General features: G+C 42.4%; 1 protein-coding gene across 11 annotated transcripts in view; it reads right to left on the bottom strand.

The window, feature by feature from the left end:
* Positions 1-15,707, bottom strand: part of CEP43 (centrosomal protein 43) — a 144,594-nt gene that overhangs the window by 89,937 nt on the left and 38,950 nt on the right. For 4 of the 11 annotated variants that reach the window (XR_009212539.1, XR_009212543.1, XM_032162428.2 and 1 more), the window contains one exon: positions 10,682-13,182. The exons of the other annotated variants lie outside the window; for them this stretch is intronic. Coding sequence is in view for 2 of the 4 variants with exons in the window: in XM_032162428.2 (XP_032018319.1) it covers positions 13,108-13,182 (75 nt within the window). In the remaining 2 variants the exon portion in view is untranslated. Of the gene's footprint in view, positions 1-10,681; positions 13,183-15,707 lie in introns of those variants that run through there. 11 annotated transcript variants of the gene reach the window in all.

The following is a 15,707-nucleotide window of genomic DNA, read 5'->3' as shown; positions in this document are numbered from 1 at the left end:
GGGTTCAAGCAATTCTCCTGCCTCAGCCTCCCACGTAGATGGGACTACAGGCGGGCGCGCGCTGCCACACTTGACTAATTTTTGTATTTTTAGTAGAGACAGGATTTCTCCATGTTAGCCAGGCTGGTCTCGAACCCCTGACCTCCAGTGATCCGCTGGTCTTGGCCTCCCAAAGTGCTGGGATTACAGGCATGAGCCACCACGCCCAGCCAATGCCCCATTTTCAATAATGGATAGAACAACTAAGAGTAAGATCAACAAGGAAATAAAAGACTTGAACGACACAATAACGAGACCTAAAAAACACCTGTATTAGTCTGTTCTCACAATGCTATGAAGAAATAGCTGAGGCTGGGTAATTTATAAAGGAAAGAGGTTTAACTGACTCACAGTTCAGCATGGCTAGGGAGGCCTCAGGAAACTTACACTCATGGCAGAAGGCAAAGGAGAAGCAAGGCACCTTCTTCATAGTGTGGCGGGACAGCCTGAGTGCAAGCAGGGGAAATGCCAGATGCTTATAAAACCATCAGACCTTGTGAGACTCACTACCATGAAAACAGTGTAGGGAAAACCACCCTCATGATCCAATGATCATTAGGGATCCAATGATCATAATGGACCATAATGTTGGACCCTAATGATCCAATTACCTCCACCTGGTCCCACCCTTGACACATGGGGATTATGGAGATTACAATTCCAGATGAGATTTTGAGTGGGGACACAGCCAAACCATATCAACATTTATAGAACAGTTTACCCAACAACAGCAGAATAGATATTAATATTTTTAAGTGCACATAAGACATGCTCCAAATGCAAATCTAAACCACAAGGAGATACAATGTCACATCTGCCAGAATGTCTATACCTAAAAAGAGAGATAATAAGGAGTATTTGTGGTGATGCAGAGAAACTGGAAGCTTCATGCACTGCTGGTAGGGATATAAAATGGTACAGCTGCTTTGGAAAACAATTTAGCAATTCTTCAAAATACTAAACATAGAGTTATTATATTACCCAGAAGCTCCACTTTTAAGTACCCAAGAGAAAATAAAGCGTATTATATATCTACACAAACATTGCATATGAATGTGCTTAGCACTGTTATTCACAACAGCAAAAAGTGGAAACAACCCAGATGTCCATCAACCAATGAATGGATAAAGTGTGGTCAATCCCTACAATGGAGTATTGTTAGGAAACAAAAATAAATGAAGTACTCACAAATGCTACAACACGGATGAATCTTGAAAACATTATGCTAAGTGAAAGAAGCCAGTCATAAAAGTCCACATAGTGTATAATTCCGTTTATATGTAATGTCCAGAAGAGGCAACTCTAAAGAGACAGGAAGTGGTTGCCAGACAGGGAGCTGAGAGGAAATGGCGGAGCATAGGGAGTTACTGCCGATGGGTACAAGGTTTCTTTCTGGGGTGAATTTTTCAAAATTTACTGTGGTAATTGTTTTATAGCACTTGAAGTTCATAAAATTTACAGTTGCCTTCTTTTTCAAAGTGAATACAAAAGTATATAAAATTACCTGTGAATGAGGAGCAAATCCCAACAAATCACAAATTTTAAAAATCTGACAAATACCACAAACGTCACAAAATCCAGAAAACTAAGATATCTGTAACTGCCTGGCATGCCTTTTTGATACATCTGTGCTACATTAAATAGCAAAGGTTCTGATATGACCTTTCCCTAGGACAATGATTTTAAAAATATCTTTCAACAGAGATAAAAAATCAGTTTACTCTGTTGATCAAAAATGATTTTTAATTATGGAGAGGTTTTAAGGGTTTCATCAATCTTTACAATCCCTTTTTTAAAATGTCATGAAAGTGCTAGAATTGTCACATTTCTGGAAACCTTTTTCAAGTTCTTTTTTCACATATGAGTTTAGAGGATATTTCACATTTTCAGTGACTAAGAACATTTAGTGATGTACATGCTTTCAATGACATTCATTAACCAATTTTTCATTAATGTCATCATAATGGCATATTACAGTTTTATGTTATTTACATCAATATTTTGTGTCAAATCAGTAATAATTTGAATATTTTTACCATGTATTTGCATGGTGTCTTCCCCTTCAGTAATTGCACTGTCAAATCATAGAAGAGCTCCTCACGATCTCTGGGCAACATAGAATTTATGAATTACGTTTTGATATAATTTGAAAGATAGTTCGTTACAATTAGTTCTTTTTTTTGAGATAGGGTCTTACTCTGTCACCCAGGCTGGAGTGCAGTGATGCAATCTCAGTTCACTGCAGCCTTGACCTCCCCGGTTCAAGCAAACCTCCTGCAATCCTCCTGCCTCAGCCTCCCGAGTAGCTGGGACCACAGGCATGTGCCACCATGCCTGGCTAATCTTCGCATTTTTTTGTAGAGAGAGGGTTTCACCGTATTGCCCAGAATGGTCTCAAACTCCTGAGCTCAAATGATCCTCCTGCATCAGTCTCCTCAATAGCTAGGACTACAGGCACAGGCCACGATGCCTAGCTAATTTTTATATTTTTTGTAGAGATAGGGGTCTTACCATGTTGCCCAGGTTGGTCTCAAACTCCTGAGCTCGAGCAGTCTGCCCACCTTGGCCTCCCTCAGTGCTGGGATTACAGGTGTGAGCCACCATGCCTGCCTACAATTCAGTTTTAATGTCCAGATGATTTCTAATGTTGGATCACTCATCTTTATCATGCAGATATCTAAAAGCAGAGCTAAATAAAGATGCTCATCGTGTGAGTTAAAGCTTGTCTGTTATTCCTGGGCACCATAGTCTGTGGTATACTAAGAATTGTTGTTTTTCTAGTCTCATAATTCTCTTGTGAACGAAATGAAAATGCAGGTTTTCGTGAAAATCCTTTTCAGTGTAAACTCTTATGGCATCCACCATGAGGCTCCTCTGAGTGGTAGTGGAGTCAAGACCAGAAATCCATGGTTTCTGACTCTGTGTCTCATGTTCTTACCACAATACCACTAACAGGGATATGAGAAAAAAGCTACCAGGTCATTAAAATACATCACAGTAGCTCGGGGCGGGGCGAGAACTTTGAGGAGGAAGTGACATCTGAATTAGGTTTTGAAAGGGGAACAGATTTTCATCAGAAACTGAAGAACCATCCGAGAAGTATTCTCTCTTCTCCTTACTCTCAACATCTAGTTAAGACACTAAGTCCTGTGAATCTTATCTTCTTAATAAAAATAGTATTTACTGAATACTAGTGACTTGCCAAGAACAATGCTAAGCTCTCTGCAGGCATTACTTAATTTAAGACCATGGCAGCCCTGTAAGGGAAAGAAGTATTTAATCCCCTTTACAGATGAGAAAACTGAGAATACTGATACTAAATAACTTGACCAGCATCACTCAGCCGAGTTGCCCATCCAGGCTTCACCACTGTAGTGGAGTCGCATGATTTACATTCAATTACTCTGCTTTTCTGTTTTCCTGCACCTGCCTGCTGCCCCCACAGCACCTCCCTGCCAGTAGGGACCCCCTCCCGTCTAGGGTGGCCTGTGCTCATCCCTCGTGATTCTGCGAGTGCTGCCAATCACAGGCAGACCCCATCAGCCCATCAGTTTTTCAGGTCCCAATGTTCAAGTATCGCATTGAACATCCCCTCCCTGAAGAAGGTTTGCTCACAACTTTGCATCCCCACGCGGAGCACACAGGCATTCTCCTAGCCAGGTTTCCACGCGGACACTGCAGGCAGCACCCCCTATTCAGCACATGCTGGAGAGCCAAGTGCTTCCATGGTCCCCACTCCTAGGGGTCACAGATTGGGCTCCCCAGGAAGTAGACTCTGACCCCCCGAGATTGAGTTTCCTGCCAGGAGTTTATCAAAAGTGCCCCAGAAATCAACGCCTGCTGGAAGCTAGAATAGCAAGAGGAACTTGCCAGGCAAGCTCTCAGGGAGCTCTGGAGCCAGAATGGACTCAGGCTGAGAGGGCCGGGCCTCTTACCCTGAGGCAGAATGGTCGTTGGATGGAGCCCCCTGGGAGGGCCTGGCCTTGGTGACATAGGTCTCTACAGTGGTACAGTGGAGGCCATCCCTGGAGAGGCCATGAGAATGCCCACAGCAGCCAACAAAGCCCTTCACTGAAAAGGGATATGGTGGCACATCACAGGATGGGGCCACCTCTGCATCTGCAGGCGGAGTGCTTATTGAAATGTACGGAGTATTAATTTGCATAAGCAGTTCTAATTTAGAAATTAGGCTAAGAAATTCCATTTCCAAGCCTGTAGTTTCATTCCAGAAACACATCTTCTGCCAGAACTTACTACAAAGAGGTTTAGCTTTGCAGGAACAAATGGCTTTCTTCTTTCTTTCCCTTCCTTCCTTCCTCCTTCCATTTTTCCCTTCCTCCATTCCTTTTTCCTTCCCTTTCTTCCTTTCTCCTTCTCTCCCTCCCTCCCTTCCTTCCTTCCTCTCTGTTTCTTTCTAGTGTGATGGATATTTTCTTGGAAATGTGTGTTAAATAAGTTGGGGTAGATCAAATAAATGAGCCCTGCAATAAATCATGACAAATAAAAATACTGGAGAATGTAACGCACGCTCAGATATGATCTTCCATATATACCTAACCTCTATAAGTGTAATTAACATATAATTAATATATTTACACATAATAGTGTATGTTAAAATGTTAAAACTAGAGGGAAACGTGAAGTTCCACCACTTACCTGCAGGGGGAGCACTGCCCCCTGGTGGAGCAATGCTTGCTGCAGAGATGAGCCCATGGGAGCTGCTAGAGAAGGCCTGGCGCTGGGGCAGTAGGGGTGCTGGGGCAGGAGGGGATGGGCAGGACGAAGCGTGCTTCATTCATTAAAAATCTTCCTTTCAGAAAGCTACTAGTGCTTTAGAAACCACAAAGGATTTCAAACAAAGTATGATTAAGATATATATCCAATAGTCTGGCAACTTATAAAACATGCCAAAATCGTATTTTTTGTTTTTGTTTTTGAGTCAGAGTCTCGCTCTGTTGCCCAGGCTGGAGTGCAGGGGTGTGATCTGGGCTCACTGCAAGCTCCGCCTCCTGGGTTCATGCCATTCTCCTGCCTCAGCCTCCTAAGCAGCTAGGACTACAGGCACCCACCACCATGCCCGGCTAATTTTTTTTTTTTTTTTTTTTGTATTTTTAGTAGAGATGGGGTTTCACTGTGTTAGCCAGGATGGTCTTGATCTTCTGACCTCGTGATCCGCCTGCCTCGGCCTCCCAAAGTGCTGGGATTACAGGCGTGAGCCACCATGCCAGGCCCAAAATGGGTTTTTAAAGACAATACAGGGCTGGGTACGGTGGCTCATGGCTGTAATCCCAGCACTTTGGGAGGCTGGGGGGGGGGGGGGGCGGATCACCATAGGTTAGGAGTTCAAGACCAGCCTGGCCAACATGGTGAGATCCCGTGTCTACTAAAAATACAAAAAAATTCGCCGGGCATGGTGAAACACACCTGCAATCCCAGCTACTCGGGAGGCTGAGGCAGGAGAATCGCTTGAACCTGGGAGGCAGAGGTTGCAGTGAGCCGAGCTAGTACCACTGCACTCCAGCCTGAGCAAGAGTGACTCAGTCTCAAAAAAAAAAGGAAAAAAAAAAATACAAGTGTCTGAAACTAAACATTTATGGAAAAAAGTTTCATCATCAAATCTGATTCTATAAACAACCAAAAACAAACCTCCAGCTAAAACTGCAGAATGACTGGCCTCCTGCATGCCACCGTCCATGCTCCTCCATGCAGTACCTCCTGCCTCCACCCAGCCCACTAAGCTCAGGCCCAAGCCATGCCCTCTCCTCTTCCCTGGTTCTTGGGAAGCAGGTCTGGTGTGCAGAGGGCAAACCTTGCCCAGTGCAGCTGTTAAACTAGCAGGCAGAGAAGTGGCCAAGCACAGCATGTGCTAGAAGTGGGGCAGGAGTTGGGAGATCGCCCCTGCTCCCAGGGCTGTAGCAGAGCACACGTTTCCGCAGGCAGGGCCACAACGCAAAGTCCGATGACACGAGGGGCCAGCTCGACCTTAACCTTGTTCGGGGGTTCATTTTCTACGGGCAGCAAGGTTCATTTTTAAAAACATGTATCAGGGCATAAATTCCACATTCAAAAACGCTGTCCCTCCTACCTCAGAGGCCTTGCTGTTTTCCTTCTGTCTGCCACTCTCATTCACCCAGTGCACACCCAGGTTTCCTTGAACCTGAGGACACTTTTCCAATCTGACTTCCTCGGGGAAACTTTGTCAGCCTGGAGGTCCTCTGGCCAAGTCTCTTGGCTCATCTTGTCATCTTGGTCTTCTTGCTAAACAGATTTCTTTGAAATTGCCTTTGAGGTTACTGATTTTGAGTCATCCCATTATTCAGCCCTGCTACTGAATTATCTTAGGCCAACAATTTTTTAGTCAAAAATCGTTTTGATTATAACCTCTTTCATACAGCCTCTTTTAGGTTCAAATGTTACCTCAAATCTTGGAGTGGCATAATCAGGTTTGTCTTAATCCATTCAGGTTCCTAAAGTACCTTGGACTGGATAATTAATAAAGAATGGAAGTGCTTCACATCCCTTGTAAGTTGGATTCCTAGGTATTTTATTCTCTTTGAAGCAATTGTGAATGGGAGTTCACTCATGATTTGGCTCTCTGTTTGTCTGTTATTGGTGTACAAGAATGCTTGTGATTTTTGTACATTGATTTTGTATCCTGAGACTTTGCTGAAGTTGCTAATCAGCTTAAGGAGATTTTGGGCTGAGACGATGGGGTTTTCTAGATATACAATCATGTCATCTGCAAACAGGGACAATTTGACTTCCTCTTTTCCTAATTGAATAACCTTTATTTCCTTCTCCTGCCTGATTGCTCTGGCCAGAACTTCCAGCACTATGTTGAATAGGAGCGGTGAGAGGGGGCATCCCTGTCTTGTGCCAGTTTTCAGAGGGAATGCTTCCAGTTTTTGCCCATTCAGTATGATATTGGCTCTGGGTTTATCGTAGATAGCTCTTATTATTTTGAGATACGTCCCATCAATACCTAATTTATTGAGAGTTTTTAGCATGAAGGGTTGTTGAATTTTGTCAAAGGCCTTTTCTGCATCTATTGAGATAATCATGTGGCTTTTGTCTTTGGTTCTGTTTATATGCTGGATTACATTTATTGGGAATCCAACTTACAAGGGATGTGAAGGACCTCTTCAAGGAGAACTACAAACCACTGCTCAATGAAATAAAAGAGGATACAAACAAATGGAAGAACATTCCATGCTAGTGGGTTGGAAGAATCAATATCGTGAAAATGGCCATACTGCCCAAGGTAATTTATAGATTCAATGCCATCCCCATCAAGCTACCAATGACTTCCTTCAAAGAACTGGAAAAAACTACTTTAAAGTTCATATGGAACCAAAAAAGAGCCCGCATCGCCAAGTCAATCCTAAGCCAAAAGAACAAAGCTGGAGGCATCACGCTACCTGACTTCAAACTATACTACAAGGCTACAGTAACCAAAACAGCATGGTACTGGTACCACAACAGAGACATAGATCAATGGAACAGAACAGAGCCCTCAGAAATGATGCCGCATAGCTGCAACTATCTGATCTTTGACAAACCTGACAAAAACAAGAAATGGGGAAAGGATTCCCTATTTAATAAATGGTGCTGGGAAAACTGGCTGGCCATGTGTAGAAAGCTGAAACTGGATCCCTTCCTTACACCTTATACAAAAATTAATTCAAGATGGATTAAAGACTTAAATGTTAGACCTAAAACCATTAAAATCCTACAAGAAAACCTAGGCAATACCATTCAGGACATAGGCGTGGGCAAGGACTTCATGTCTAAAACACCAAAAGCAATGGCAACAAAAGCCAAAATTGACAAATGGGATCTAATTAAACTAAAGAGCTTCTGCACAGCAAAAGAAACCACCATCAGAGTGAACAGGCAACCTACAGAATGGGAGAAAATTTTTGCAACCTACTCATCTGACAAAGGGCTAATATCCAGAATCTACAATGAACTCAAACAAATTTACAAGAAAAAAACAAACAACCCCATCAAAAAGTGGGCAAAGGACATGAACAGACACTTCTCAAAAGAAGACATTTATGCAGCCGAAAAACACATGAAGAAATGCTCATCATCACTGGCCATCAGAGAAATGCAAATCAAAACCACAGTGAGATACCATCTCACACCAGTTAGAATGGCCATCATTAAAAAATCAGGAAACAACAGGTGCTGGAGAGGATGTGGAGAAATAGGAACACTTTTACACTGTTGGTGGGACTGCAAACTAGTTCAACCATTGTGGAAGTCAGTGTGGCGATTCCTCAGGGATCTAGAACTAGAAATACCATTTGACCCAGCCATCCCATTACTGGGTATATACCCAAAGGACTATAAATCATGCTGCTATAAAGACACATGCACACGTATGTTTATTGCGGCACTATTCACAATAGCAAAGAGTTGGAACCAACCCAAATGTCCAACAACGATAGACTGGATTAAGAAAATGTGGCACATATACACCATGGAATACTATGCAGCCATAAAAAATGATGAGTTCGTGTCCTTTGTAGGGACATGGATGAAACTGGAAAACATCATTCTCAGTAAACTATCGCAAGGACAAAAAACCAAACACCGCATGTTCTCACTCGTAGGTGGGAATTGAACAATGAGAACTCATGGACACAGGAAGGGGAACATCACACTCCGGGGACTGTTGTGGGGTGGGGGGAGGGGGGAGGGACAGCATTAGGAGATATACCTAATGCTAAATGATGAGTTAAGGGGTGCAGGAAATCAACATGGCACATGGATACATGTGTAACAAACCTGCACATTGTGCACATGTACCCTAAAACCTAAAGTATAATAAAAAATAAAAAAAATAAAAAATTTCAGCAAAGACAACTTGGAAAAAAAAAAAAAAATGGAAGTGTAGTGCTCACAGCTCAGATGGCTGGAAGTCCAAGGTCAAGGCACTGGCAGGTTCACCATCTGGGAGGGCCTGCTTCCTCACAGGCAACACCTCCTCACTGTGTCTTCACATGCTGGAAGGGGCAAAGCAGCTCTCCGGGGCCTCCTATAAGGGCGCTAATGATCTCATCAACTTCCAGAGGCCCCACCTAATTCCATCCTATGTGGGATTAGGTTTCGACATACACATTTTGGGGGACACATTCAGTCCTTCACAGGTTTTTGTTCTTTAATTATCTTGTTCCCTGATGACATTTTCTTCAAGATCAGTTCTTTGCTCATCTGTCTTTCATGACATGCTATTCACTTTCCTTAAATGTCAGATATGCTTGTTGAACGTGTGGAACTCTGAACGCAGCATTAAGACAACTCACAAAGGTAGCTGCCCTGGATTTCCTCCCCAAACATGTCCCTTCCTAGAGTAGGGAGACTAGGCCGGGCGCCTTGACTCACACCTGCATTCCCAGCACTTTGGGAGGCTGAGGCGGGTGGATCACCTCAGGTCAGGAGTTTGAGACCAGCCTGGCCAACATGGTGAAATCCTGTCTCTACAAAAAAATTACAAAAATGAGCTGGACATGGTGGCAGGCACCTGTAATCCCAGCTACTTGGGAGGCTGAGGCAGGAGAATCACTTGAACCCAGGAGGCGAAGGTTGCAGTGAGCCGAGATCGTGCCATGGCACTCCAGCCTGGGCAACAAGAACAAAACTCCACCTCAAAAAAAAAAAAAAAAAAGAACAGGGACACTGGGAGCACAGACTGCTCGGAGGGCAGGGGTGAGATTAGCACCCATGGACAGAGAACTAATGGCGGGAATCCCTCCCTACCCTATGCCATAGGAGGGCTCCAACTTGGGCTGGGTGTATTTTTCTCCAGGAAGAGCTGCCTCTCCTGTCCTGCCCCCCTCCCATGTCCTTCATGAACCAACACCACAGCAGAGCCACACAGAGGGCACCTCCTTCAGAGGCCTTGCTCCAGCTGAGCTTGCTGGGTGGGGCCAATTCACAGGACGGCCTTCTCCTGAACCAGATCCCCTTCCTGCAGACTTGAACCTAGCGGCCTCTCCAGGTTTAGGGTAAGGACAGCTTTCTCCCCAGATTTTGTAGATTGTCCCAGGTGCCTAGCCAGAAACCACATTCTCCAGGCCCTATGTCAGTGCTCAAGCCTGTTTACAGCCCCAAAGATACCGAGCTCATACTAGGGGACAAATGTTGTGCCAGGTACACAGCGGTTTAAAAGAAAATCCCTGTTCTCACAAGCTCATAGTTAATAAAAAAAAAAAAAAAAAAAAAAAAAAACCACACAATAAGCAAGACTATTTCAGAGTATGCTGAGATGAATAACATAAAAGGGGTAAATGCAAGTGGTGGGGCAGGGACAGGGAGGAGAATGGACATCTCCCTTAGGTCTGGAAGCGTCTTTGAACATGAGACTGAAACAAACCAGCTTCATGCAGTTCTAGGGGAAGGATATTCCAGACAAGGAGGGGCAAATATCACACCTTGAGACAGGAAGGGCTTTGGCAAGCTCAGGTGCAGAGGCTGTGTGGCAGTGGGCTGGCCCAGCTCCGGTGCATGGGCAGGAGAGGGAAGTAAGGAGGGGAGGAAGAGCTGTGGGCAAGCATGAGGCAGGGACTAATGGCGGCATCTACACAACTGCCCACAGGTTATTATCCAACGTAAAGTATAAAAGCACAACTGAATATCAACAAAGAGAATAAATGCTTTTTATTCATTTGTAGTTATCAATAAAATGAAAGACCTAGCATTTTTAAAACTCCACTGTAAAACATAGGTTACCATAAAAATGTATTTCATGGGTTAATATTTCAATATTTATTTTTTAACAGAAAACACTCATCACGTGCAAAACCTGTCACTTCATATCTTCAAGTTTAATAAGTTGATAATACCTAATCAAAAAGTACATGTGAAAAGAAAGCTTTTTCATAGTTGAACTTTAAGTCATTCAAAATTATTCAATAAAATGAATATAGTACTGGCCAGGTGCGGTGGCTCACGCCTGTAATCCTGGCGCTTTGGGAGGCCAAGGTGGGAGGATCAAGACCAGCCTGACCAACATGGTGAAACCCCATCTCTACTAAAAATACAAAAATTAGCCGGGCATGGTGGTGTACACCTGTAATCCCAGCTACGCAGGAGGCTGAGGCAGGAGAATCGCTTGAACCCAGGAGGCGGAGGTTGCAGTGAGCCGAGATCGCATCACTGCACTCCAGTCTGAGTGACAGAGTGAGACTCCTTCCCCCCTACCCGCCCCCCGCAAAAAAAAGATGTAGTGCTGACAAAAAAGTTTCATATTTGGCATATTTCTCTTACCCTCCCAAATGTTATCAAAAGGTCTGCTTCTCTGTGTAACAGAAAAGTGACCAATTTCAGTTGCTACTTTTCGAAAGTTTCATAAATTTAAAAAGCCACATCCTGCTATGCTTTCAAATCATTTCACTGAAACCTAGTTCCTATCAAATATTAAAAATAATCATACATGTGATCCAGATTTCAGGGGACCAGAACTATAGTGCTTTGAGAAAGTGACTGTTTACAGAGATGACTTACAAAGAAATGCATTTTATAATAACCACACTGGGGGACTGCAACAAGATTACATCTGCACATGGTGCTGTTTACTAAGACATGAAGAGCTGAAGGAGACTGAGATAGCAGCTCACAGACAGAGGGCAGAAATACACAGGGCTTCCAGGCTGTACCAGCCCAGTTTATGTCCTACTTCCTCTTGATGTTTACAGCTCAGTTTCACTTAAATTTTAAAAAGCCAGATTCTGTTACACAGCCTTAATCCTTACATTTTCATTTCCTCTACATTTTAGAGCCCAAGGAGTAATTTCTGTAATATTTAGGCTAATATGAAATGAGAAACTGGCACTATACAAGTCATGCAGTCTGCTCACTTAACCGAGATCAATGAATTAAGTCTAATTTGCTCCTTTTACTAATAAAGGTAACTTGTAGTAAAAAGCCGCAACTTAATTGAAATTATAAAGTGCAAAAACAGCACAATCCTAGCTTTACTTATATATAAATATGCATGCATCACTTTGTTTTTTCTACTTGCACATTTTAAAATACTTTAGTATTATAAACATCCGTGACCTACATAATAGCAATAATGCTTTAACTGTATAAATGAGACTGCAGAAATTCTATTATTGGCTCTATTTTTAAGGGTTACAATGAAATTATGTACAGTATATAAAGCTTGTCAAACTGAACATGGTCTTAGGCCATTACTACTATTTCATTCCAATTTGGATTTTAATACAATTAACTTACAGATCTGAAATAAAAGCACTGCTTAATGGTTTCAGATGCATTTTGGTACTGAATATGTTTCAAGGAATCTTTACAAATAATAAATTACAATGAAGGGAACCTACGACTAAAGCTGCTTACATGGACAACAGGAGGAATGACGATTGCAAATGTTATGTTATTGACAATTCTATGAATTAAAACTCATAACCACTTCCAGATTTCTTTAAAACAAGTAAAACTAAATAGCACACACAAGAATACTTTAATATAACCTTAATGGTCTAACAAACCTTCCAAATGGAAGGAAATACAAAATAAAGTTGACACATCAAATTTAACTTATACTAATATACTTCAGTATTATAAATTTACCAAGTCATTTTGCCAACTATGTGTAGAACCACCTAATATCAAAACATACTATGGTGGGTAAGCTCTGATTCCAGAGGGCTAAAGCCAAGGTTTTCAAAGATCACACGTACCAGCAGCCACACACACAAAGGGTTGTGCGATCCTACGGCTTTATTGACACCTTTCGTCATGCTCTTAACACTGATGTTTTCATGGGTTCCTTCTCTGTAATGAAACTGAGTATAGATAATCAATTTCCATAAAGAAATGTACAGCTAAATTAAGAATATTAAATCTTCCACACATGGGCTCAAATAGGAAGTATTTTGTTTAGTAAAATGAAAATTACTTTTAAAAAATATCTGCAGTGTTTTTGAAATGCAAGGCACCAATAGAGAGCAGACATTCCAGCTGAGTGATTGTCTGGAAAAAAAGAAAATGGAACCGGTCAGTCCTCTGTCCTTGTTAATTAGAATACTTCCTTCGTGTCTATGCAACATCTTCCAGATAATCCGCAACATCACTGAGCTGGGATACAGTCAGGTCTTGTGTGAGGTCATCAAGCTTTGTTGTTCAAAAGAAAGAAAATAATTAAGTGTCAGAATGTGAGTAGTCTTATTTTAAAAAATCGAAACCACAATGAGATACCACCCTACTCCTCCAAGAATGGCCATAATCAGAAAATCAAAAAATAATATAAATGTCGGCGAGGATGTGGTGAAAACGGAACACTTTTACACTGTTGGTGGGATTGGTGGGAATGTAAACTAGTACAACCACTATGGAAAACAGTGTGGAGATTTCTTAAAGAACTAGAAGTAGAACTACCGTTTGATCCTCCAATCCCACTACTGGGTATCTACCCAGAGGAAAAGAAATCATTATATGAAAAAGATACTTGTACACGCATGTTTACAGCAGCACAATTCAGAATTGCAAAAACATGAAACCAGCCCAAATGCCCATCAATCAACAAGTGGATAAAGACATTGTGGTATACACATACCATGGAATACTACTCAGCCATAAAAAGGAACAAACAGGCCAGGCACAGTGGCTCACGCCTGCAATCCCGACACTTTGGGAAGCTGAAGCAGGCAGATCACCTGAGGTCAGGAGTTCAAGACCAGCCTGGCCAACATGGTGAAACCCTGTCTCTACAAAAATACAAAAATTAGCCAGACAATATAGCAGGTGCCTGTAGTCCTAGCTACGTGGGAGGCTGAGGTGGGACAATCACTTGAATGTGAGAGAACTGCTTGAACCCGGGAGGCAGAGGTCGGAGTGAGCCGAAATTGCGCCACTGCACTCCAGCTTGGGTGACAGAGCGAGACTCCAACTCAAAAAAAAAAGTAACAAAATAATGGAATTTGCAGCAACCTGGATGGAATTGGAGACCATTATTCTAAGTGAAGTAACTCAGGAATGGAAAACCAAACATCACATCTTCTCATTTATAAGCAGGAACTAAGTTATGAGGATGCAATGGCATAAAAATGATACAATGGACTTTGGGGACTCCAGGGAAAGAGTGGGAGGAGGGTGAGGGATAAAAGGCTCAAATTGGGCCCAGTGTGTACTGCTAGCGTGATGGGTGCACCAAAATCTCACAAATCACCACTAAAGAACTTATTCATGCAACCAAACACCACCTGTTCCCCCAAAACCTATGGAAATAAGAAATAAAAAACTAAGGCAGGCGCGGTGGCTCACGCCTGTAATCCCAGCACTTTGGGAGGCCGAGGCAGGCAGATCACGAGGTCAGGAGATCGAGAACATCCTGGCTAACACAGTGAAACCCCGTCTCTACTAAAAATACAAAAAATTAGCCGGGCACAGTGGCAGGCGCCTGTAGTCAAAGCTACTCAGGAGGCTGAGGCAGGAAAATGGCGTGAACCCGGGAGGCGGAGCTTGCAGTGAGCCGAGATCACGCCACTGCACTCTGGCCTGGGCGAAAGAGCGAGATTCCGTCTCAAAAAAAAAAAGGAAATAGAAAACTAAAAATTAAAAAAACTGTTGCTGTCATTAAAGCATTACTTTATACTTCATAAACCAACTCATATTTAAACCTGTGTTGAGACGCAATTTGCCCAATCTTTTGAGTCCAATGTTTTATGATCACTCTCAAATATTTCAAGTGAAAATTTAAAATAAAACACATCTTAGACATTATTCCAATTTACTCTTAGAAACAAATTAGTGAAAAATTGTATTAAACTTCTTTACCTGAGCATAGTCCCAATGTATGATTCTTTTCACAGGAAGTATCCCTCTATGAATTGCTAACTCTAAAACCATAATTTATCCACGTTAAATTTCATAAAAATTCATTAAAATGTATAATTTGGCAACTATCCCTTCTTATGTTTTCAAATGATGGTATAGAACATTAAGTTTCTAACATCAAACTCGACATGGTGTGACACACTTTAACACTGTGCCACCTGAAGCCAGATCATGAGTCCTTTTGGAGGCTGAAGTGAAAACAGAAGGGCAGACAGGACGGCCCATGGAGTCTCAGACTCCCAGCCCCGGATTCACAAAGTGTTGTAAGAAATGACTGATTTTTACTTCCGTTTAAACTACTTGTAAACTAGAAAGTTAACCTATTAGCCAACTTATACCTATTCATTTGTATAAATATGATGATGGAGAAAGGAAATATTAATAGATATGTAAGCATAATGCAGGCTGGGAAAACATTATTTCTTAAGTAAGGAAAAAACCATGGGTGAAGATACAGGCTCCAGAATATAGAACATACAGCTGGGCAGGTCCCACTGACAGCTGAACAAGGACAGAACCCAACCTTCCCGGTCCCACCTAGACTCATCATGGTGGCGACAGACCAGGGGACAGCCACAGCCACATCCACACACACACTCTTAGGCATCATCTATGGCTGTCTTCTCCATACTATGGCAAAGTGGAGTAGTTATGGCCTGCAAAGCCTAAAATAGTCACTACGTGGCCTTTTAGAGAAAAAGTGTGCCAACACCTGGGCCAGATAATAACACACCAGAATAGGAACATCTCATAGAGATGCAACAGTTCCATCCTGAGATACTGTGAGATGCTTTTATTTGTTT

The sequence above is a fragment of the Hylobates moloch genome, unplaced genomic scaffold (genome assembly GCF_009828535.3).
Source record: "Hylobates moloch isolate HMO894 unplaced genomic scaffold, HMol_V3 SCAFFOLD_2, whole genome shotgun sequence".
In the NCBI taxonomy this organism is placed as follows: Eukaryota; Metazoa; Chordata; class Mammalia; order Primates; family Hylobatidae; genus Hylobates; species Hylobates moloch.
This window is presented reverse-complemented; position numbering and strand designations above follow the sequence as displayed.